This window comes from Hyla sarda, chromosome 9, assembly GCF_029499605.1.
Source record: "Hyla sarda isolate aHylSar1 chromosome 9, aHylSar1.hap1, whole genome shotgun sequence".
NCBI classification, from domain to species: Eukaryota; Metazoa; Chordata; class Amphibia; order Anura; family Hylidae; genus Hyla; species Hyla sarda.
Window position 1 is genome coordinate 104070 of NC_079197.1, and position 23012 is coordinate 127081.

Consider the following 23012-nt stretch of genomic DNA (forward strand, 5'->3'; position numbering starts at 1 on the left):
CTTACCTTCCCGAAATCTCGAACATCGAAGAGATCAAAGGGGTCAAAGAGGTCGCAGTTCCGTAATCCGAACTTATCATGGCAGACCCTGAGGAAGGTGCGGATGTTCTTCAGACACAAAAACTGCCGGGGAAAAAAGAAAGAGGAGGGATCAGAGGACTACTGTACCCACCGGGAGCCCCCAAAAACAACTGCCCCCAGCAGGGTAAACTATCTACAGCAGGTACTATATACGAGCGGGGGAACCACCTACAGAGAGTCCTATGTAAGGGGGGGATTATGTGGGGTCCTATATAAGAGGGACAACTATCTGCAGGGGGTCGTATATACAAGGGGGGGAGAACCAGGGGGCTTTATATACAGGGGATGGCATCCTCACATGCCCCTTGATACCCTGGAGTCCCGCAGTAGAGTGCACATGCTCAGCGCTTCAGACATCACAGGGTTAATCAGAAGACATGAAGATTTCCTCCAGGTCTGACCATGAAGATGCAAATGAAGCGGCGCATAAGAAATCACCGAAAACTGCAGAGCGCAACAACAGTGGGGGGGGGGGGGGGGGCACTGACCTGCAGGGGAAAGGGGGGGGGGAACTGACCTGCAGGGGAAAGGGTGGGGATACTGACCTGCAGGGGAAAGGGGGGGGGGGGGGGCAGCACTGACCTGCAGGGAAAGGGGGGGGGGAGCACTGACCTGCAGGGGAAAGGGGGGGGGGGGGGCAGCACTGACCTGCAGGGAAAGGGGGGGGGGGGGAACTGACCTGCAGGGAAAGGGGGGGGGGCACTGACCTGCAGGGGAAAGGGGGGGATACTGACCTGCAGGGGAAAGGGGGGGGGCAGCACTGACCTGCAGGGAAAGGGGGGGGGGAGCACTGACCTGCAGGGGAAAGGGGGGGGGGCAGCACTGACCTGCAGGGAAAGGGGGGGGGGGGAACTGACCTGCAGGGAAAGGGGGGGGGCACTGACCTGCAGGGGAAAGGGGGGGATACTGACCTGCAGGGGAAAGGGGGGGGGGCAGCACTGACCTGCAGGGGAAAGGGGGGGGGGGAACTGACCTGCAGGGAAAGGGGGGGGGCACTGACCTGCAGGGGAAAGGGGGGGATACTGACCTGCAGGGGAAAGGGGGGGGGGGCAGCACTGACCTGCAGGGGAAAGGGGGGGGGGAGCACTGACCTGCAGGGGAAAGGGGGGGGGAGCACTGACCTGCAGGGGAAAGGGGGGGGGGGCACTGACCTGCAGGGGAAAGGGGGGGGGGCACTGACCTGCAGGGGAAAGGGGGGGGGAGCACTGACCTGCAGGGAAAGGGGGGGGGGAGCACTGACCTGCAGGGGAAAGGGGGGGGAGGGAGCACTGACCTGCAGGGGAAAGGGGGGGGGAGCACTGACCTGCAGGGGAAAGGGGGGGGGATACTGACCTGCAGGGGAAAGGGGGGGGATACTGACCTGCAGGGGAAAGGGGGGGAGGAGCACTGACCTGCAGGGGAAAGGGGGGGAGGAGCACTGACCTGCAGGGGAAAGGGGGGGGTGGGATACTGACCTGCAGGGGAAAGGGGGGGGGATACTGACCTGCAGGGGAAAGGGGGGGGGATACTGACCTGCAGGGGAAAGGGGGGGGGGATACTGACCTGCAGGGAAAAGGGGGGGAGCACTGACCTGCAGGGGAAAGGGGGGGGGGGGAGCACTGACCTGCAGGGGAAAGGGGGGGGGGAGCACTGACCTGCAGGGGAAAGGGGGGGGGGAGCACTGACCTGCAGGGGAAAGGGGGGGGGGGGAGCACTGACCTGCAGGGGAAAGGGGGGGGGAGCACTGACCTGCAGGGGAAAGAGGGGGGAGCACTGACCTGCACGGAAAGGGGGGGGGGGGGGAGCACTGACCTGCAGGGGAAAGGGGGGGGGGGAGCACTGACCTGCAGGGGAAAGGGGGGGGGGGGAGCACTGACCTGCAGGGGAAAGGGGGGGGAGGGAGCACTGACCTGCAGGGGAAAGGGGGGGGGGAGCACTGACCTGCAGGGGAAAGGGGGGGGGGGATACTGACCTGCAGGGGAAAGGGGGGGGGGATACTGACCTGCAGGGGAAAGGGGGGGAGGAGCACTGACCTGCAGGGGAAAGGGGGGGGGGGATACTGACCTGCAGGGGAAAGGGGGGGGTGGGATACTGACCTGCAGGGGAAAGGGGGGGGGGGATACTGACCTGCAGGGGAAAGGGGGGGGGGGGATACTGACCTGCAGGGGAAAGGGGGGGGGGATACTGACCTGCAGGGGAAAGGGGGGGGGGGAGCACTGACCTGCAGGGGAAAGGGGGGGGGGGGGAGCACTGACCTGCAGGGGGAAAGGGGGGGGGAATGACCTGCAGGGGAAAGGGGGGGGGGCACTGACCTGCAGGGGAAAGGGGGGGGGCACTGACCTGCAGGGGAAAGGGGGGGGGCACTGACCTGCAGGGGAAAGGGGGGGGGGCACTGACCTGCAGGGGAAAGGGGGGGGGGCACTGACCTGCAGGGGAAAGGGGGGGGGCACTGACCTGCAGGGGAAAGGGGGGGGGGGCACTGACCTGCAGGGAAAGGGGGGGGGGGGCACTGACCTGCAGGGGAAAGGGGAGGGGGGAGCACTGACCTGCAGGGGAAAGGGGGGGGGGGGCACTGACCTGCAGGGGAAAGGGGGGGGGCACTGACTTGCAGGGGAAAGGGGGGGGGGCACTGACTTGCAGGGGAAAGGGGGGGGGCACTGACCTGCCGGGGAAAAGGGGGGGGCACTGACCTGCAGGGGATGGAGGAGCACAGAGAAGTATTTCAGAGTCCCCCCCCCCCCCACTGACCCCCAGCTGGGAGATGTATCAGCCTCAGAGATGTCTCATGTGGAGTCGCTGAGTGTTTGTTACAATGTATTTAGTCTGCAGAACGACACATTGTAACAAACTATCAGCACTGAGATCGTTGCTGTGTTTCCTGCTAGACTGGAGACGATTGTAGCAAACCCTCAGCTGTGTGAACAGGACCAAGTGAGAATTGTTCAGCCTCCAGATGTAATTCCTGTTCTCATTCACTGACAACAAGCAGAGGGAGCACCGGTCCATAAGGGGATGTCAGCGGGGCGGGGGCGTTACAGTGTCACCGGTCCATAAGGGGATGTCAGCGGGGCGGGGGCGTTACAGTATCACCGGTCCATAAGGTGATGTCAGCGGGGGCGGGGGCGTTACAGTATCACCGGTCCATAAGGGGATGTCAGAGGGGCGGGGGCATTACAGTGTCACCGGTCCATAAGGGGATGTCAGCGGGGCGGGGGCGTTACAGTGTCACCGGTCCATAAGGTGATGTCAGCGGGGCAGGGGGCGTTACAGTGTCACCGGTCCATAAGGGGATGTCAGCGGGGGCGGGGGCGTTACAGTGTCACCGGTCCATAAGGGGATGTCAGCGGGGCGGGGGCGTTACAGTGTCACCGGTCCATAAGGTGATGTCAGCGGGGCGGGGGCGTTCCAGTGTCACCGGTCCATAAGGGGATGTCAGCGGGGCGGGGGCGTTACAGTGTCACCGGTCCATAAGGGGATGTCAGCGGGGCGGGGGCGTTACAGTGTCACCGGTCCATAAGGGGATGTCAGCGGGGCGGGGGCGTTACAGTGTCACCGGTCCATAAGGGGATGTCAGCGGGGCGGGGGCGTTACAGTGTCACCGGTCCATAAGGGGATGTCAGCGGGGCGGGGGCGTTACAGTGTCACCGGTCCATAAGGGGATGTCAGCGGGGCGGGGGCGTTACAGTGTCACCGGTCCATAAGGGGATGTCAGCGGGGCGGGGGCGTTACAGTGTCACCGGTCCATAAGGGGATGTCAGCGGGGCGGGGGCGTTACAGTGTCACCGGTCCATAAGGGGATGTCAGCGGGGCGGGGGCGTTACAGTGTCACCGGTCCATAAGGTGATGTCAGAGGGGGGGGGGCGTTACAGTGTCACCGGTCCATAAGGTGATGTCAGCGGGGCGGGGGCGTTACAGTGTCACCGGTCCATAAGGGGATGTCAGCGGGGCGGGGGGCGTTACAGTGTCACCGGTCCATAAGGGGATGTCAGCGGGGCGGGGGCGTTACAGTGTCACCGGTCCATAAGGGGATGTCCAGCGGGGCGGGGGCGTTACAGTGTCACCGGTCCATAAGGGGATGTCAGCGGGGCGGGGGCGTTACAGTGTCACCGGTCCATAAGGGGATGTCAGCGGGGCGGGGGCGTTACAGTGTCACCGGTCCATAAGGGGATGTCAGCGGGGCGGGGGCGTTACAGTGTCACCGGTCCATAAGGGGATGTCAGCGGGGCGGGGGCGTTACAGTGTCACCGGTCCATAAGGGGATGTCAGCGGGGCGGGGGCGTTACAGTGTCACCGGTCCATAAGGGGATGTCAGCGGGGCGGGGGCGTTACAGTGTCACCGGTCCATAAGGTGATGTCAGAGGGGGGGGGGCGTTACAGTGTCACCGGTCCATAAGGTGATGTCAGCGGGGCGGGGGCGTTACAGTGTCACCGGTCCATAAGGGGATGTCAGCGGGGCGGGGGCGTTACAGTGTCACCGGTCCATAAGGGGATGTCAGCGGGGCGGGGGCGTTACAGTGTCACCGGTCCATAAGGTGATGTCAGAGGGGGGGGGGCGTTACAGTGTCACCGGTCCATAAGGTGATGTCAGCGGGGCGGGGGCGTTACAGTGTCACCGGTCCATAAGGGGATGTCAGCGGGGCGGGGGCGTTACAGTGTCACCGGTCCATAAGGGGATGTCAGCGGGGCGGGGGCGTTACAGTGTCGAATGATTTAGGCCCCTTCCACACTATACATTCGTCCGTTACAAAATCCCATTATATTCTATTTACATTATCCGTTTTAACCCATCATAGCCCGTTATTAATAATGTTATTTAGTGACAGGAGAAATAGCGCATGCACAAAATGACGTCCATTATTAATAACGGGTTAAAGCGGATAATGTAAATATATATATATACACATATATATATATATATATATATATATACACAGACTATAATGGGATTTTGTAACGGACGAATCTATAGTGTGAAAGCGGCCGAACAAGAAAGAGTCCCCAAAATACTGAAGAAAGGACGAAACAGGTCACCAGAGTATACACCTGTCTGCGGGGAGCTCCCCCTAGTGGTGACTGTATACACCTGTCTGCAGGGAGCTCCCCCTAGTGGTGACTGTACACACCTGTCTGCGGGGAGCTCCCCCTAGTGGTGACCGTATACACCTGTCTGCAGGGAGCTCCCCCTAGTGGTGACCGTATACACCTGTCTGCGGGGAGCTCCCCCTAGTGGTGACCGTATACACCTGTCTGCGGGGAGCTCCCCCTAGTGGTGACCGTATACACCTGTCTGCGGGGGGCTCCCCCTAGTGGTGACTGTATACACCTGTCTGCAGGGAGCTCCCCCTAGTGGTGACCGTATACACCTGTCTGCGGGGGGCTCCCCCTAGTGGTGACCGTATACACCTGTCTGCGGGGAGCTCCCCCTAGTGGTGACCGTATACACCTGTCTGCGGAGAGCTCCCCCTAGTGGTGACCGTACACACCTGTCTGCGGGGAGCTCCCCCTAGTGGTGACCGTACACACCTGTCTGCGGGGAGCTCCCCCTAGTGGTGACCGTATACACCTGTCTGCAGGGAGCTCCCCCTAGTGGTGACCGTATACACCTGTCTGCGGGGAGCTCCCCCTAGTGGTGACCGTATACACCTGTCTGCGGGGGGCTCCCCCTAGTGGTGACCGTATACACCTGTCTGCGGGGAGCTCCCCCTAGTGGTGACCGTATACACCTGTCTGCGGGGAGCTCCCCCTAGTGGTGACCGTATACACCTGTCTGCAGGGAGCTCCCCCTAGTGGTGACCGTATACACCTGTCTGCAGGGAGCTCCCCCTAGTGGTGACTGTAAACACCTGTCTGCAGGGAGCTCCCCCTAGTGGTGACCGTATACACCTGTCTGCGGGGAGCTCCCCCTAGTGGTGACCGTATACACCTGTCTGCGGGGAGCTCCCCCTAGTGGTGACTGTATACACCTGTCTGCGGGGAGCTCCCCCTAGTGGTGACCGTATACACCTGTCTGCGGGGAGCTCCCCCTAGTGGTGACCGTATACACCTGTCTGCGGGGAGCTCCCCCTAGTGGTGACCGTATACACCTGTCTGCGGGGAGCTCCCCCTAGTGGTGACCGTATACACCTGTCTGCGGGGAGCTCCCCCTAGTGGTGACCGTATACACCTGTCTGCGGGGAGCTCCCCCTAGTGGTGACCGTATACACCTGTCTGCGGGGAGCTCCCCCTAGTGGTGACCGTATACACCTGTATGCAGGGAGCTCCCCCTAGTGGTGACCGTATACACCTGTCTGCAGGGAGCTCCCCCTAGTGGTGACCGTACACACCTGTCTGCGGGGAGCTCCCCCTAGTGGTGACCGTATACACCTGTCTGCAGGGAGCTCCCCCTAGTGGTGACCGTATACACCTGTCTGCTGGGAGCTCCCCCTAGTGGTGACCGTATACACCTGTCTGCGGGGAGCTCCCCCTAGTGGTGACCGTACACACCTGTCTGCTGGGAGCTCCCCCTAGTGGTGACCGTATACACCTGTCTGCGGGGAGCTCCCCCTAGTGGTGACCGTATACACCTGTCTGCGGGGAGCTCCCCCTAGTGGTGACTGTATACACCTGTCTGCGGGGAGCTCCCCCTAGTGGTGACTGTATACACCTGTCTGCGGGGAGCTCCCCCTAGTGGTGACTGTATACACCTGTCTGCGGGGAGCTCCCCCTAGTGGTGACTGTATACACCTGTCTGCGGGGAGCTCCCCCTAGTGGTGACCGTATACACCTGTCTGCGGGGAGCTCCCCCTAGTGGTGACCGTATACACCTGTCTGCGGGGAGCTCCCCCTAGTGGTGACTGTATACACCTGTCTGCGGGGAGCTCCCCCTAGTGGTGACTGTATACACCTGTCAGTTAAATCTGCGGGCGCCTCCATCACTGGGCACCCACAGCCCCATCTCAAATTAGACGCGAGCGCAGACGACCAGCGAGGAGGCCATTGAGGTCACCGCTCCTTTCATCATGGTCTAAAGATCTATTTTGTTCCATATTAAAATGTGAGTTCCTGATGAACTACAAGTCCCAGCAGAGTCGACTGATGAATATTTTACACTCTTCCTCCGGATTCATCGTCTCTTTATAATTGGATCACAGATCTGACAGGTTACAGCTGTTCTGCCTGGAGAGACGCAAGAAGACGGGCAAGCTAAATATATACAGACAGCGGAAGGGAGGCTGCCACCAGCAGAGAGACCGCCATGTGCACAGGAGACCGGACCAACACAGAGAGACTGCCACGTGCACAGGAGACCGGACCAACACAGAGAGACCGCCACGTGTACAGGAGACCGGACCAACACAGAGAGACCGCCACGTGTACAGGAGACCGGACCAACACAGAGAGACCGCCACGTGTACAGGAGACCGGACCAACACAGAGAGACCGCCACGTGTACAGGAGACCGGACCAACACAGAGAGACCGCCACGTGTACAGGAGACCGGACCAACACAGAGAGACCGCCACGTGTACAGGAGACCGGACCAACACAGAGAGACCGCCACGTGCACAGGAGACCGGACCAACACAGAGAGACCGCCACGTGCACAGGAGACCGGACCAACACAGAGAGACCGCCACGTGCACAGGAGACCGGACCAACACAGAGAGACCGCCACGTGTACAGGAGACCGGACTAACACAGAGAGACCGCCACGTGCACAGGAGACCGGACCAACACAGAGAGACTGCCATGTGTACAGGAGACCGGACCAACACAGAGAGACCGCCATGTGCACAGGAGACCGGACCAACACAGAGAGACCGCCACGTGTTCAGGAGACCGAACCAACACAGAGAGACCGTCACGTGAACAGGAGACCGAACAAGCACAGAGATAGTCACGTGTTCAGGAGATCGAACCAACACAGAGATCGTCACGTGTTCAGGAGACCGAACAAACACAGAGATAGTCACGTGTTCAGGAGACCGAACCAACACAGAGAGACCACCACTTGTTCAGGAGACCGGACCACCACAGAGAGACCGCCACGTGTTCAGGAGACCGAACCAACACAGAGAGACCACCACACACACAGGAGACCGAACCAACACAAAGAGACCGCCGGGTTTACAGGAGACAGAACTAACACAAAGAGACCGCCGGGTTTTCAGGAGACCGGACCAACACAGAGAGACCGCCACATGTACAGGAGACCGGACCAACACAGAGAGACCGCCACGTGTACAGGAGACCGGACCAACACAGAGAGACCGCCACGTGTACAGGAGACCGGACCAACACAGAGAGACCGCCACGTGTACAGGAGACCGGACCAACACAGAGAGACCGCCACGTGCACAGGAGACCGGACAGACACAGAGAGACCGCCACATGTACAGGAGACCGGACAGACACAGAGAGACCGCCACATGTACAGGAGACCGGACAGACACAGAGAGACCGCCACATGTACAGGAGACCGGACAGACACAGAGAGACCGCCACATGTACAGGAGACCGGACAGACACAGAGAGACCGCCACATGTACAGGAGACCGGACAGACACAGAGAGACCGCCACATGTACAGGAGACCGGACCAACACAGAGAGACCGCCACGTGTACAGGAGACCGGACCAACACAGAGAGACCGCCACATGTACAGGAGACCGGACAGACACAGAGAGACCGCCACATGTACAGGAGACCGGACAGACACAGAGAGACCGCCACATGTAAAGAAGTCTGAACCAGCACAGAGACTAACAGCAGAATAGCAAGTGCAGATCTGAAGGTGCTTGGAGGATAAGACAGGATGTAACAGCAGAATAGTGAGTGCAGCTCTGCAGGTGACTAGGTTGTATGGTATAAGCAGCGTTATACTTATGGTCCACAGCAGGATATGAATACTTTCCCGTATACCCTGTTGATGGCGCCGCCGTTGCTCATCGCGGTTACATTGGGGGATGGGCGCATATTATCCATTATATTAACTCCTCAGATGATACAATCGATAGAAATGGAATAAGGACAAAAATAAAAATCAATGTTAGATTCTGTGGGGACAAATCATGGCGGATAACAGCGCCAAAATGAATCACAGCGCCGGAAAATGTAACTTCTGTCAAGTGCAGAGCGCTCCCTGCTAAAGCTGCAACAATCACTCCCATCATTTGTTACTCCCCCTCCCCAACAACCAATCAGAGCCACCTGGGAGGTCATGTGACCCTCAGGAACCCCCCCCCCCCCCCTCCACCTCGATATTCGTCCTTGAATTAATTCTCAACAAACCCTGAGAAAAATCACTGAGTGCAGGAACGGGGGCGCTAATCCACTGATCTCCACCGCCACACGGGGGGCGCATTAACCGCAAAGTACGAGATTAGCCCCTGAGTATTCACAAGGCCTTACTAATGAGAACGTACCGAGCAGTGCATCATGGGAAGGACGGGAGCGGAATAAACTGGGGAATCTGTAGGGGGGAGGGGAATATAAACAAGTCACAACAAAGATAAAAAAAAGGTACAAAGTGGAGGAGCAGGGTCCACAGCAGTACAGAGTATACAGGAGAGGAGTGTACTGATCATGTGGAGGTTACAGGGTGAGAGTTATATAGTAGAGGAGCACAGTCTACAGCAGTACAGAGTATACAGGAGAGGAGTGTGCTGATCATGTGGAGGTTACAGGGTGAGAGTTATATAGTAGAGGAGCACAGTCTACAGCAGTACAGAGTATACAGGAGAGGAGTGTGCTGATTATGTGGGAGGTCACAGGGTGAGAGTTATATAGTGGAGGAGCAGGGTCCACAGCAGTACAGAGTATTTCAGGAGAGGAGTGTGCTGATCATGTGGAGGTCACAGGGTGAGAGTTATATAGTAGAGGAGCACAGTCTACAGCAGTACAGAGTATACAGGAGAGGAGTGTGCTGATCATGTGGAGGTCACAGGGTGAGAGTTTTATAGTGGAGGAGCAGGGTCCACAGCAGTACAGAGTATTTCAGGAGAGGAGTGTGCTGATCATGTGGAGGTCACAGGGTGAGAGTTTTATAGTGGAGGAGCAGGGTCCACAGCAGTACAGAGTATTTCAGGAGAGGAGTGTGCTGATCATGTGGAGGTCACAGGGTGAGAGTTATATAGTGGAGGAGTAGGGTCCACAGCAGTACAGAGTATTTCAGGAGAGGAGTGTACTGATCATGTGGAGGTCACAGGAGGAGTTATATAGTGGAGGAGCAGGGTCCACAGCAGTACAGAGTATTTCAGGAGAGGAGTGTAATGATCATGTAAAGGTCACAGGGTGAGGGGTATATAGTGGAGGAGCAGGGTCCACAGCAGTACAGAGTATTTCAGGAGAGGAGTGTGCTGATCATGTGGAGGTCACAGGGTGAGGGGTATATAGTGGAGGAGCAGGGTCCACAGCAGTACAGAGTATTTCAGGAGAGGAGTGTGCTGATCATGTGGGAGGTCACAGGATGAAAGTTATATAGTGGAGGAGCAGGGTCCACAGCAGTACAGAGTATTTCAGGAGAGGCGTGTGCTGATCATGTGGAGGTCACAGGGTGAGGGGTATATAGTGGAGGAGCAGGGTCCACAGCAGTACAGAGTATTTCAGGAGAGGCGTGTGCTGATCATGTGGGAGGTCACAGGATGAGAGTTATATAGTGGAGGAGCAGGGTCCACAGCAGTACAGAGTATTTTAGGAGAGAAGTGTGCTGATCATGTGGAGATCACAGGGTGAGGGGTATATAGTGGAGGAGCAGGGTCCACAGCAGTACAGAGTATTTCAGGAGAGGAGTGTGCTGATCATGTGGAGGTCACAGGGTGAGGGGTATATAGTGGAGGAGCAGGGTCCACAGCAGTACAGAGTATTTCAGGAGAGGAGTGTGCTGATCATGTGGGAGGTCACAGGATGAGAGTTATATAGTGGAGGAGCAGGGTCCACAGCAGTACAGAGTATTTCAGGAGAGGAGTGTGCTGATCATGTGGAGGGTACAGGGTGAGAGTTATATAGTTGAGGAGCAGGGTCCACAGCAGTACAGAGTATACAGGAGAGGAGTGTACTGATCATGTGGAGGGTACAGGGTGAGAGTTATATAGTTGAGGAGCAGGGTCCACAGCAGTACAGAGTATACAGGAGAGGAGTGTACTGATCATGTGGAGGGTACAGGGTGAGAGTTATAAAGTGGAGGAGCAGGGTCCACAGCAGTACAGAGTATTTCAGGAGAGGAGTGTTCTGATCATGTGGGAGGTCACAGGATGAGAGTTATATAGTGGAGGAGCAGGGTCCACAGCAGTACAGAGTATTTCAGGAGAGGAGTGTGCTGATCATGTGGAGGTCACAGGGTGAGAGTTATATAGTGGAGGAGCAGGGTCCACAGCAGTACAGAGTATTTCAGGAGAGGAGTGTACAGTGGCTGCTTTATCAGGTATTCGTTTGGTGACATATATGGAAGGATTCTCCTCTGTAACCAGTTGAACAGGAAGAGCTCAGAAAATATGTGAGTGATGAGAACTCCGCGACCTTTACCCAGCACCATAAACACGATCTCTGTCTTCGCAGCCACCGGGAAATTATTCATCTTTACAGGTAGAGAAGCTTCAGCGGCAAATCTGGAAATGGAAAAAAAAAAGTGCCTGGTGTCGCTGTGCAGTGGATTCTTCACATTTACAAAACTGTGTCCGAGCGCCTTTATTGAACCATATAAGGACTGCAAAAGTCCAGTCGCAAACTTAAAACCGCGGCGACAAAGTTCAAGAAGGAACGCAGACGTTAACATGTTCTCGTACAAATTCTCCTGGCGCCATTTCTGCAGATGATCGACCTTTACCTATAACAGCGGACAGTCCTGGTGGCGGTTGTGGGACGCAATGTCGCACTCGAGGGATTTGGGATACCAAAAAGGAATCCTGGGAATTCCGGGCAGCCAGCAGCCTCCGCCCGGCAGATCCTCAGCTTCCCGGACGGCGCAGTTTCGGGGGAGGCCCACGCAGCAGACTTGGCCGAGATCCTTGTTTCCTGGCTCATTGCCCAGATCTGCAGTCATCCCGGCGATCAGTCACCACGCTCCGACACATCAGGACGCCATCACAGCCGCGCCAGTTGCTAGGAGACCATGGAGAGGCTGCGGAAGTGTAACAGATAAACAGCCTGACCAAGTCCGTGACCGGATAACACACGAGGACCCTGAGCCGACAATCTAAACAGAGGCCGAGAGCGCTCAGGAGACACCATTACAGTTATCAACAGCCCCCATCCCGGTACAACACCACCTGACGGGATCTGAGGGGAGAATCTAGGACACAGATAAGTCCGACCGCCATTGTGTGACCCTCCGGGGAAAGATGACACTTGGGACAGCGCCAAATCATCAATAATCTATGTAGCCGGTCACATGACCGTAATCCGCTGCCAGACAGCGAAAGCCGCGCACTGACTGCGCACGAGTCCAGAGAGTAATCCCCATCCGGATAATCCCCCGAGAAGAGAGAGAGACAGCCACACTGCCAGCACCCCGAGTGTCAGCGTGTCACCATCCTGTCCCCCGAGTGTCAGCGTGTCACCATCCTGTCCCCCGAGTGTCAGCGTGTCACCATCCTGTCCCCCGAGTGTCAGCGTGTCACCATCCTGTCCCCCGAGTGTCACCAGCCTGTCCCCCGAGTGTCACCAGCCTGTCCCCCGAGTGTCACCAGCCTGTCCCCCGAGTGTCACCAGCCTGTCCCCCGAGTGTCCTCATCCTGTGCCCCAAGTGTCCTCATCCTGTGCCCCAAGTGTCCTCATCCTGTGCCCCAAGTGTCCTCATCCTGTGCCCCAAGTGTCCTCATCCTGTGCCCCAAGTGTCCTCCTCATCCTGTGCCCCAAGTGTCCTCCTCATCCTGTGCCCCAAGTGTCCTCCTCATCCTGTACCCCAACTCACAGTCCCTGTGTTGATCACGGCTGTCATTGTCCTATCAGAAATGATTCCCCAACTGGACGCCCGCTCTGTCCCCCACCATAGGGCACAGGGCCCCCGCCCGCTGTAGCCTGTCCACAACAAGAGGAAAATCTCTCTGCGCCAACAACCATCATTATGTGCAGTATAACGTGTTATTGGTGTGAAGTCCACAGAAAATCTGAGCGGGCGCTCACCTGTTACTGCTACAGCCCTCGCCATACAGAGTCCAATAATCCAGCGCCAAATCTGGGAACTGAAGAAAACGCCACAATACCCAGTCCTGGCAGCAACAGAAAGCCACGAAAAAAAACACCAAATAAGCAGCACATGGGAGGCGATTCCATCCCACACCTTCACCCATAACCGAACGAGACACGATGTAAAGATGGCGCCAGGAGGAGACAGGACAATCCAGCGCGTATGAAGATAAAGAACCATCAAAGAAGTCACATGACTGGAAACTTCAATTCATCTCTGGTATTGATTATCATCTCCTGATTCAGCAGCTGGAGGCGAAAATCAATCACCGCACCAGAAGCAGCAACGTGGGGAGAACCTGCTGAGTAGAGGTGACGGACGCCATCATTACCCGCCGAGTAGAGGTGACGGACGCCATCATTACCCGCCGAGTAGAGGTGACGGACGCCATCATTACCCGCCGAGTAGAGGTGACGGACGCCATCATTACCCGCCGAGTAGAGGTGACGGACGCCATCATTACCCGCCGAGTAGAGGTGACGGACGCCATCATTACCCGCCGAGTAGAGGTGACGGACGCCATCATTACCCGCCGAGTAGAGGTGACGGACGCCATCATTACCCGCCGAGTAGAGGTGACGGACGCCATCATTACCCGCCGAGTAGAGGTGACGGACGCCATCATTACCCGCCGAGTAGAGGTGACGGACGCCATCATTACCCGCCGAGTAGAGGTGACGGACGCCATCATTACCCGCCGAGTAGAGGTGACGGACGCCATCATTACCCGCCGAGTAGAGGTGACGGACGCCATCATTACCCGCCGAGTAGAGGTGACGGACGCCATCATTACCCGCCGAGTAGAGGTGACGGACGCCATCATTACCCGCCGAGTAGAGGTGACGGACGCCATCATTACCCGCCGAGTAGAGGTGACGGACGCCATCATTACCCGCCGAGTAGAGGTGACGGACGCCATCATTACCCGCCGAGTAGAGGTGACGGACGCCATCATTACCCGCCGAGTAGAGGTGACGGACGCCATCATTACCCGCCGAGTAGAGGTGACGGACGCCATCATTACCCGCCGAGTAGAGGTGACGGACGCCATCATTACCCGCCGAGGAGAGGTGACGGACGCCATCATTACCCGCCGAGGAGAGGTGACGGACGCCATCATTACCTGTCTGGAGAGGTGACGGACGCCATCATTACCTGTTTGGAGAGGTGACGGACGCCATCATTACCTGTGAGGAGAGGTGACGGACGCCATCATTACCTGTGAGGAGAGGTGACGGACGCCATCATTACCTGTGAGGAGAGGTGACGGACGCCATCATTACCTGTGAGGAGAGGTGACGGACGCCATCATTACCTGTGAGGAGAGGTGACGGACGCCATCATTACCTGTGAGGAGAGGTGACGGACGCCATCATTACCTGTGAGGAGAGGTGACGGACGCCATCATTACCTGTGAGGAGAGGTGACGGACGCCATCTTTACCCGATTATCGCCCTCCTGTGTCAGTCTTGCAGTTTATTCATGAACCCGGAGGCTCAGGCTGAACAGAATGGCGCTCTTCACATCTCTTCTCCTCCACATTGACCCCCCCCCCCCCCCCCCCCGTACGCTTCCGACCAGGTGCAATAATGACATTTCCAGTTATTTTATCACACTTTTATGTCGTGACCAAAGACATCTCTCCAAAATAAACCTGTAATAAGATCTCATGGCCACTCCCACGCCCTCCGGGACGCCGGCTGCAGTTTATCGGATTTGGGGAATAATTCCACTTGACATGACCAGTTAATGACTTTCTCTGTATCGATGTCTGGTCTAAGCCGCTTTCCCCGGCACCAGATGCTTTGATCAGTAATTAACCTCCGATCGTCCGCGGCTCCACCAGCGGTGGATTCTCTCCAAGTGTCACCACGAGGAACTCACCGGTTACCCGCACATGATTCCTGATAAATCAGTCAAATCCAAAAATAAACAGCGAATAGAGGAGCGGCCATTAATGGGATCCCGACTGCATCAATCACTGCACAAACCAACGCGATCGATTACCGGATACCAAAATCACAGCATGGCGCCCACATTCCAAGACACCAAAAGCAGCACTGCTGGCACGTCACGTCCGGGACCTCAAGCGTCAGCATCTGGTACCCCAAGTGTCAGTGTCCGGGACCCCAAGCGTCAGCGCCTCACTGTCCGGGACCCCAAGTGTCAGCGTCCGGGACCCCAAGCCTCAGCCCCCCAAGCCTCAGCCCCCAGGACCCCAAGCGTCAGCATCTGGGACCCCAAGTGTCAGCGTCTGGGACCCCAAGCGTCATCGCCTCACTGTCCGGGACCCCAAGCGTCAGCGCCTCACTGTCCGGGACTCCAAGCATCAGCATCTGGTACCCCAAGTGTCAGTGTCCGGGACCCCAAGCGTCAGCACCTCACTGTCTGGGACCCCAAGCATCAGCGCCTCACTGTCCGGGACCCCAAGCCTCAGCCCCGGGACCCCAAGCCTCAGCCCCAGGGACCCCAAGCCTCAGCCCCTCAGTGTCCGGGACCCCAAGCGTCAGCGCCTCACTGTCCGAGACCCCAAGCGTCAGCGTCCAGGACCCCAAGCCTCAGCCCCAGGGACCCCAAGCCTCAGCCCCTCAGCGTCCGGGACCCCAAGCGTCAGCGTGTCCTTCAGCCACCCGTGGATTGCATAGATGATAACAGAACCCCCCATTATTGGCCGGGTATCCCCGTCTGGTTTCGCTGTATCTGCGCTTTGCAGATGGTTGTATCTCGTACCTCGCTGGTGATTTGGCGGCTCGTTCAGCTTCACCTCAGAACATGACATTTACATTCACAGCTTTTCTCAGGTTTTACATCAAAGAAAAAAAATTGTAGAAAAAAAACAAAACTCTGAAACGGCGCTGCGTCAAATCAAAGTGTGAATGGCGACTCTGTGATCGTCTGCTAGAATCCTCAAGAGAACGGCACGGGGGTGGCACGACCTCCTACCAGGAACAAGTGGAGATCAGCGGCATCATGTGGCTGCTCCTCTGTATCAGTCGAAGCAGTGTAAGGTCCCCTTCACACTACGGGTATCATCCTGCTTTTTTACTGCCGTTATTTTACAATAACGGATGGAAAAAAAAACGGATTCAAAAACTGGTCATAACGGATGATAACTGGTCATAACGGGTGATAACTGGTCATAACGGGTGATAACTGGTCATAACGGGTGATAACTGGTCATAACGGGTGATAACTGGTCATAACGGGTGATAACTGGTCATAACGGATGATAACTGGTCATAACTGGTCATAACGGATGATAACTGGTCATAACGGATGATAACTGGTCATAACGGATGATAACTGGTCATAACGGATGATAACTGGTCATAACGGATCATAACGGGTGAAAACTGGTCATAACGGGTGATAACTGGTCATAACGGATGATAACTGGTCATAACGGATGATAACTGGTCATAACTGGTCATAACGGATCATAACTGGTCATAACGGATCATAACTGGTCATAACGGATCATAACTGGTCATAACGGATAATAACTGATCATAACTGGTCATAACGGATCATAACTGGTCATAACGGATCATAACTGGTCATAACGGATCATAACTGGTCATAACGGATCATAACTGATGACCATTATATGTTATTATGAATAGGTTTTTTCTTTAAAAACCTGATGTTGTTCATCCGTTATCACAAGTTACATCTGTTTTTTTTTTTTATATCTGGTTTTTAACCCTTTTTTGTAAAGCTATACTGAGCATGCTCAGTACAAAAAAACAGATGTTAAAAAAACTGACAATAACCGATAACACTTTTTTTTTTTATCCGGTTCCCATAGACTTCAGTGTTAAAGTTTTAATGTCCGGTTTTTACCCATTTTTTTGCCAGACTATAAATTAGTGCGCGCACCGTCTTTTGAGATTATAAATTAGTGCGCGCACCGTCTTTTGAGACTATAAATTGGTGCGCGCACCGTCTTTTGAGACTATAAATTGGTGCGCGCACCGTCTTTTGAGACTATAAATTGGTGCGCGCACCGTCTTTTGAGATTATAAATTAGTGCGCGCACCGTCTTTTGAGACTATAAATTAGTGCGCGCACCGTCTTTTGAGACTATAAATTGGTGCGCGCACCGTCTTTTGAGACTATAAATTGGTGCGCGCACCGTCTTTTGAGATTATAAATTAGTGCGCGCACCGTCTTTTGAGACTATAAATTAGTGCGCGCACCGTCTTTTGAGACTATAAATTAGTGCGCGCACCGTCTTTTGAGACTATAAATTAGTGCGCGCACCGTCTTTTGAGACTATAAATTAGTGCGCGCACCGTCTTTTGAGATTATAAATTAGTGCGCGCACCGTCTTTTGAGATTATAAATTAGTGCGCGCACCGTCTTTTGAGACTATAAATTAGTGCGCGCACCGTCTTTTGTGCCAGCAAAAAACAGACATTAGTAAAAACGGACATACCTGATGCAAAAGGATGGTCAAAAAATCCCATTGACATGAATGCAGTTTTCAGGACTTTTTGCCAGGAGTAATAACGGAGGTTTTTACAGGATGATACCTGTCGTGTAAAGGGGCCTTAGGCGTATATTGGGCAGCATCATTTTGTGCGCTAACACAAATCTTCCCAAAATGAGGCTTCAGAGTAACAAGAAGTTCCGCAGCCTTCAGACTAAGTTTGTGCTTCAACATTTCCCAGATCTCTCCTCATGGTCCAGAGACCTCCTCCTGCCCACAGCTGAGGGTTCGTTACACTGTATCAGTGCAAACAATCCAAAAAACCTCCTGACAGTTTGTTACAATGTATCAGTCTGTCTCAGGGTAAAAAACAAATTATATCATCTACATCAGTGGTCTTCAACCTGCGGACCTCCAGAAGGGCATGCTGGGTGTTGTAGTTTTGCAACATCTGGAGGTCCGCAGGTTGAAGACCACTGATCTACATGAATCAACAAGAATTGAGCAAAGACAAAAAGCAACGACATAAGGAAAGCGAGGACCGCCAATACAGCCGCCATGGGAGCCATCACCCAGCTTTCCCGGACTCCTGAATGGTTCATCTCTATTACCCCTGTAGCCGGACGAGAGGGGGGTGGGGGGTTATAAAAGGATTTGGAAGGGTGAAAGGGTTTTCTTGCAGGTGCTGTAGAATTTTGTCGCAGTGTTTTTGCGTGCAAGTTTTCACGATGGCAGATCGCAAAGGATTTCTCTCGGCTAATTTGCGCAGTTTTACGGTTTTGTGTCAGACTTTTGCAAATTGTCGCAATATAATATAATATCCTATATAATAAGACACAGCGGCCGCGTGTAGGAAATCTGCCACACAGGATGAGTCCGCCAAAGCGCCAAAGTTATTAAAGCCGTGTGTCTTAACAGTATTATGGTGATGACCAAGAAAAAGCAGAGTCGTCACATTAATCCGACGCAATCTCACCGGCCGCCACCACAATCACCACCAAACCCGTCAGGAAGAAGTAACAGGTGCGCAATAGTGAAGTCACATGATCAGGGAGATGGAAAACTGGGCCACAACCAATATGGCGGCCACTCAGCATTTCTAGAGCCCTGAATCGCCCATAGCAACCAATCACATCGCAGCTTTTATGGTTCAGACTGGAAAGCTGGAATCTGATTGGTCGTTATAGGCGACCGCTCCAGTTTAATCATTTCCCCCATTTTCCGTACTATTCCGTAATTTTCTCCGATATTCTGTCACCATCTTGTCTGGTCAGCGCTGACCACGGACGGATGCAACATTGACCCCCCAAAAAAATGTCACCCACCGGACAAATCGCGGCACATGCCAAGAACAACTTCAGTCATCAGGACAATACTGACGAGCGCCATAAGTGACATCACCACATGGGGACGGAGTATGGCGGCGGCGGGCGATCACGACCGTATATGGGAGGCGACAATATTATTCCGTCACGCTGTATTTCATTCCTACAGGTGCGTCCGGCGCGCGTCACATGACAGTTTGGTGAAGAGGAACATCTGGCCGACACCAGCGCCATACTGTGTCAAGTCTGCGACATCACATCATGTGACATGCGGCAAAACTTGTGTTAACCCCTCGCCTGCCGAACACAAATCAGAAGCACAGTCACTATTAACCCATTCCACCCCACAGCGTTCCCAGCTCCGGATGATGAATGGCGCGGACGCTACCTCAACCGAAAGGGACAAAAAAAAAAAGATAAATGTGGAGAGGACAGGAGGGGCCGAGACCATGTGGCCGGAGGACACAAAGACACGAACCCCCGGGGACCCCTCCCCCGCCGTACCTGTGACATCTGAGGCCTGAAGTTTATGTCCTTGAGGTCTATGGATCCCGGTGACAGGTTATGGAGCAGCTGGCACAGCAGGACGCCATCGCGGAGAGCCTGCGCCAAATCAAAGACCACCGCAGAGGGCCACACCACCCGGTGATCGGGGGGCAGCACCTTACAGTCTATCAGCCAGCGGCCGCACTGCCTCCACTCCTCCATGCTGGCAGAGCAAGACCCCCAAGAGCGGCGGCGGCGGCGGATCACATGGGAGCCGGGCACCTCATGGCACCCACCGGGCAGAGGGTACTGGGATAGGTATGTGGGGGGCAGGGTGAATTGGGGCGGTCAATGAGGTGCAGTGTATATTTGGGGTGCAGAATATATAGGGGTGCAGTGTACCTGGGGGTCTATGAGGTGTATTGGGGTGTGGTGTATATTGGGGTGCAGTGTATATAGGGGTGCAGTGTACCTGGGGGTCTATGAGGTGTATTGGGGTGCAGTTTATATTGGGGTGCAGTGTATATTGGGGTGCAGTGTACCTGGGGGTCTATGAGGTGTATTGGGGTGTGGTGTATATTGGGGTGCAGTGTATATAGGGGTGCAGTGTAACTGGGGGTCTATGAGGTGTATTGGGGTGCAGTTTATATTGGGGTGCAGTGTATATTGGGGTGCAGTGTATATAGGGGTGCAGTGTAACTGGGGGTCTATGAGGTGTATTGGGGTGCAGTTTATATTGGGGTGCAGTGTATATTGGGGTGCAGTGTATATTGGGGTGCAGTGTACCTGGGGGTCTATGAGGTGTATTGGGGTGTGGTGTATATTGGGGTGCAGTGTATATTGAGGTGCAGTGTATATTGGGGTGCAGTGTATATTGGGGTGCAGTGTACCTGGGGGTCTATGAGGTGTATTGGGGTGTGGTGTATATTGGGGTGCAGTGTATATAGGGGTGCAGTGTATATAGGGGTGCAGTGTACCTGGGGGTCTATGAGGTGTATTGGGGTGCAGTTTATATTGGGGTGCAGTTTATATTGGGGTGCAGTGTACCTGTGGGTCTATGAGGTGTATTGGGGTGCAGTGGGTCCTATCTATTGTGGGTGCAGTGTATTATGGGTGCTATGTATTGTGGGTGCTATGTATTAGGGTCCTATGTGTTGGGGTGCAGTATATTATGGGTGCTTTTTATTATGGGTGCAGTGTATTATGGGTGCTATGTATCGGGGTGCAGTATATTATGGGTGCTATGTGTTGGGTGCAGTATATTATGGGTGCAGTGTATTATGGGTGCAGTATATTATGGGTGCTTTGTGTTATGGGTGCAGTATATTATGGGTGCAGTATATTATGGGTGCAGTATATTATGGGTGCTTTGTATTATGGGTGCTATGTGTTGGGGTGCAGTATATTATGGGTGCAGTGTATTATGGGTGCTATGTGTTGGGGTGCAGTATATAATGGGTGCTGTGTGTTGGGGTGCAATGTATTATGGGTGCTATGTGTTGGGGTGCAATGTATTATGGGTGCTATGTGTTGGGGTGCAATGTATTATGGGTGCTATGTGTTGGGGTGCAGTGTATCATGGGTGCTATGTATCGGGGTGCAGTGTATCATGGGTGCTATGTATCGGGGTGCTATTTATTATGGGTGCAGTGTATTATAGTTCCTATGTAGCGGGGTGCTATGTATTATGGGTGCTATGTGTTGGGGTGCAGTGTATTATAGTTCCTATGTATCAGGGTGCAGTGTATTATGGTTCCTATGTATCGGGGTGCTATGTATTATGGGTGCTGTGTTGGGGTGCAGTGTATTATGGGTGCTATGTATTGGGGTGCAGTGTATTATGGGTGCTATGTGTTGGGGTGCAGTGTATTATAGTTCCTATGTATCGGGGTGCAGTGTATTATGGGTGCTATGTATCGGAGTGCTGTGTATTATGGGTGCTATGTATCGGGGTGCAGTGTATTATGGGTGCTATGTATTATGGGTGCAGTATATTATGGGTGCTATGTGTTGGGGTGCAGTATATTGTGGGTGCTATGTATTATGGTTCCTATGTATCGGGGTGCAGTGTATTATGGGTGCTATGTATTATGGGTGCTATGTGTTGGGGTGCAGTATATTATGGGTGCTATGTATTATGGGTGCTATGTGTTGGGGTGCAGTATATTATGGGTGCTATGTATTATGGGTCCTATGTGTTGGGGTGCAGTGTATTATGGGTCCTATGTATAAGAGTGCAGTGTATTATGGGTGCTATGTGTTGGGGTGCAGTGTATTATGGGTCCTATGTATCGGGGTGCAATGTATTATGGGTCCTATGTATAAGGGTGCAGTGTATTATGGGTCCTATGTGTTGGGGTGCAGTGTATTATGGGTCCTATGTATAAGAGTGCAGTGTATTATGGGTGCTATGTGTTGGGGTGCAGTGTATTATGGGTCCTATATATGGGGGTGCAGTGTATTTGGGTGCTATGTATCGAGGTGCTATGTATTGGGGTGCAGTATATTATGGGTGTTATGTATTATGGGTGCTATGTGTTGGGGTGCAGTGTATTATGGGTGCTATGTGTTGAGGTGCAGTATATTATGGGTGCTATGTATTATGGGTGCTATGTGTTGAGGTGCAGTATATTATGGGTGCTATGTATTATGGGTGCTATGTATCGGGGTGCAGTATATTATGGGTGCTATGTATTATGGGTGCTATGTATCGGGGTGCAGTATTTTATGGGTGCTATGTGTCGGGGTGCAGTATATTATGGGTGCTATGTATTATGGGTGCTATGTATCAGGGTGCAGTATTTTATGGGTGCTATGTATTATGGGTGCTATGTGTTGGGGTGCAGTATATTATGGGTGCTATGTATTATGGGTGCTATGTATCAGGGTGCAGTATTTTATGGGTGCTATGTATTATGGGTGCTATGTATCGGGGTGCAGTATATTATGGGTGCTATGTGTTGGGGTGCAGTATATTATGGGTGCTATGTGTCGGGGTGCAGTATATTATGGGTGCTATGTGTCGGGGTGCAGTATATTATGGGTGCTATGTATTATGGGTGCTATGTATCAGGGTGCAGTATTTTATGGGTGCTATGTATTATGGGTGCTATGTGTTGGGGTGCAGTATATTATGGGTGCTATGTATTATGGGTGCTATGTATCAGGGTGCAGTATTTTATGGGTGCTATGTATTATGGGTGCTATGTATCGGGGTGCAGTATATTATGGGTGCTATGTGTTGGGGTGCAGTATATTATGGGTGCTATGTGTCGGGGTGCAGTATATTATGGGTGCTATGTGTCGGGGTGCAGTATATTATGGGTGCTATGTATCGGGGTGCAGTATATTATGGGTGCTATGTATCGGGGTGCAGTATATTATGGGTGCTGTGTGTCGGGGTGCAGTATATTATGGGTGCTATGTGTCGGGGTGCAGTATATTATGGGAACTATGTATCGGGGTGCAGTATATTATGGGTGCTATGTATCGGGGTGCAGTATATTATGGGTGCTATGTGTTGGGGTGCAGTATTTTATGGGTGC

The 23012-nt window shown here is 54.1% G+C and overlaps 2 protein-coding genes across 6 annotated transcripts in view; one reads left to right on the forward strand and one right to left on the reverse strand.

The window, feature by feature from the left end:
- Nucleotides 1-21868, reverse strand: part of VAV2 (vav guanine nucleotide exchange factor 2) — a gene marked incomplete at its 3' end in the record, with an annotated part of 122489 nt that extends 100621 nt beyond the window's left edge. For 3 of the 5 annotated variants that reach the window (XM_056538565.1, XM_056538564.1, XM_056538563.1), the window contains 2 exon segments: nucleotides 6-122; nucleotides 19486-21868. In XM_056538565.1, the coding sequence (XP_056394540.1) occupies nucleotides 6-122; nucleotides 19486-19689 (321 nt within the window). 5 annotated transcript variants of the gene reach the window in all.
- Nucleotides 20515-21854, forward strand: LOC130290651 (uncharacterized). Its single transcript, XM_056538566.1, has 2 exons — nucleotides 20515-20614; nucleotides 20851-21854. Exon 2 carries the CDS (start codon nucleotides 20853-20855, stop codon nucleotides 21852-21854), a length of 1002 nt encoding a protein of 333 aa, XP_056394541.1. The 5' UTR covers nucleotides 20515-20614; nucleotides 20851-20852.
- Nucleotides 21869-23012: the final 1144 nt, after the last annotated feature.

Excerpts from the sequence above, each read along its gene's own strand:
- LOC130290651 (XM_056538566.1), top strand. The coding sequence starts at position 20,853 with ATGTGTTGGGGTGCAGTATATTATGGGTGCAGTGTATTATGGGTGCTA.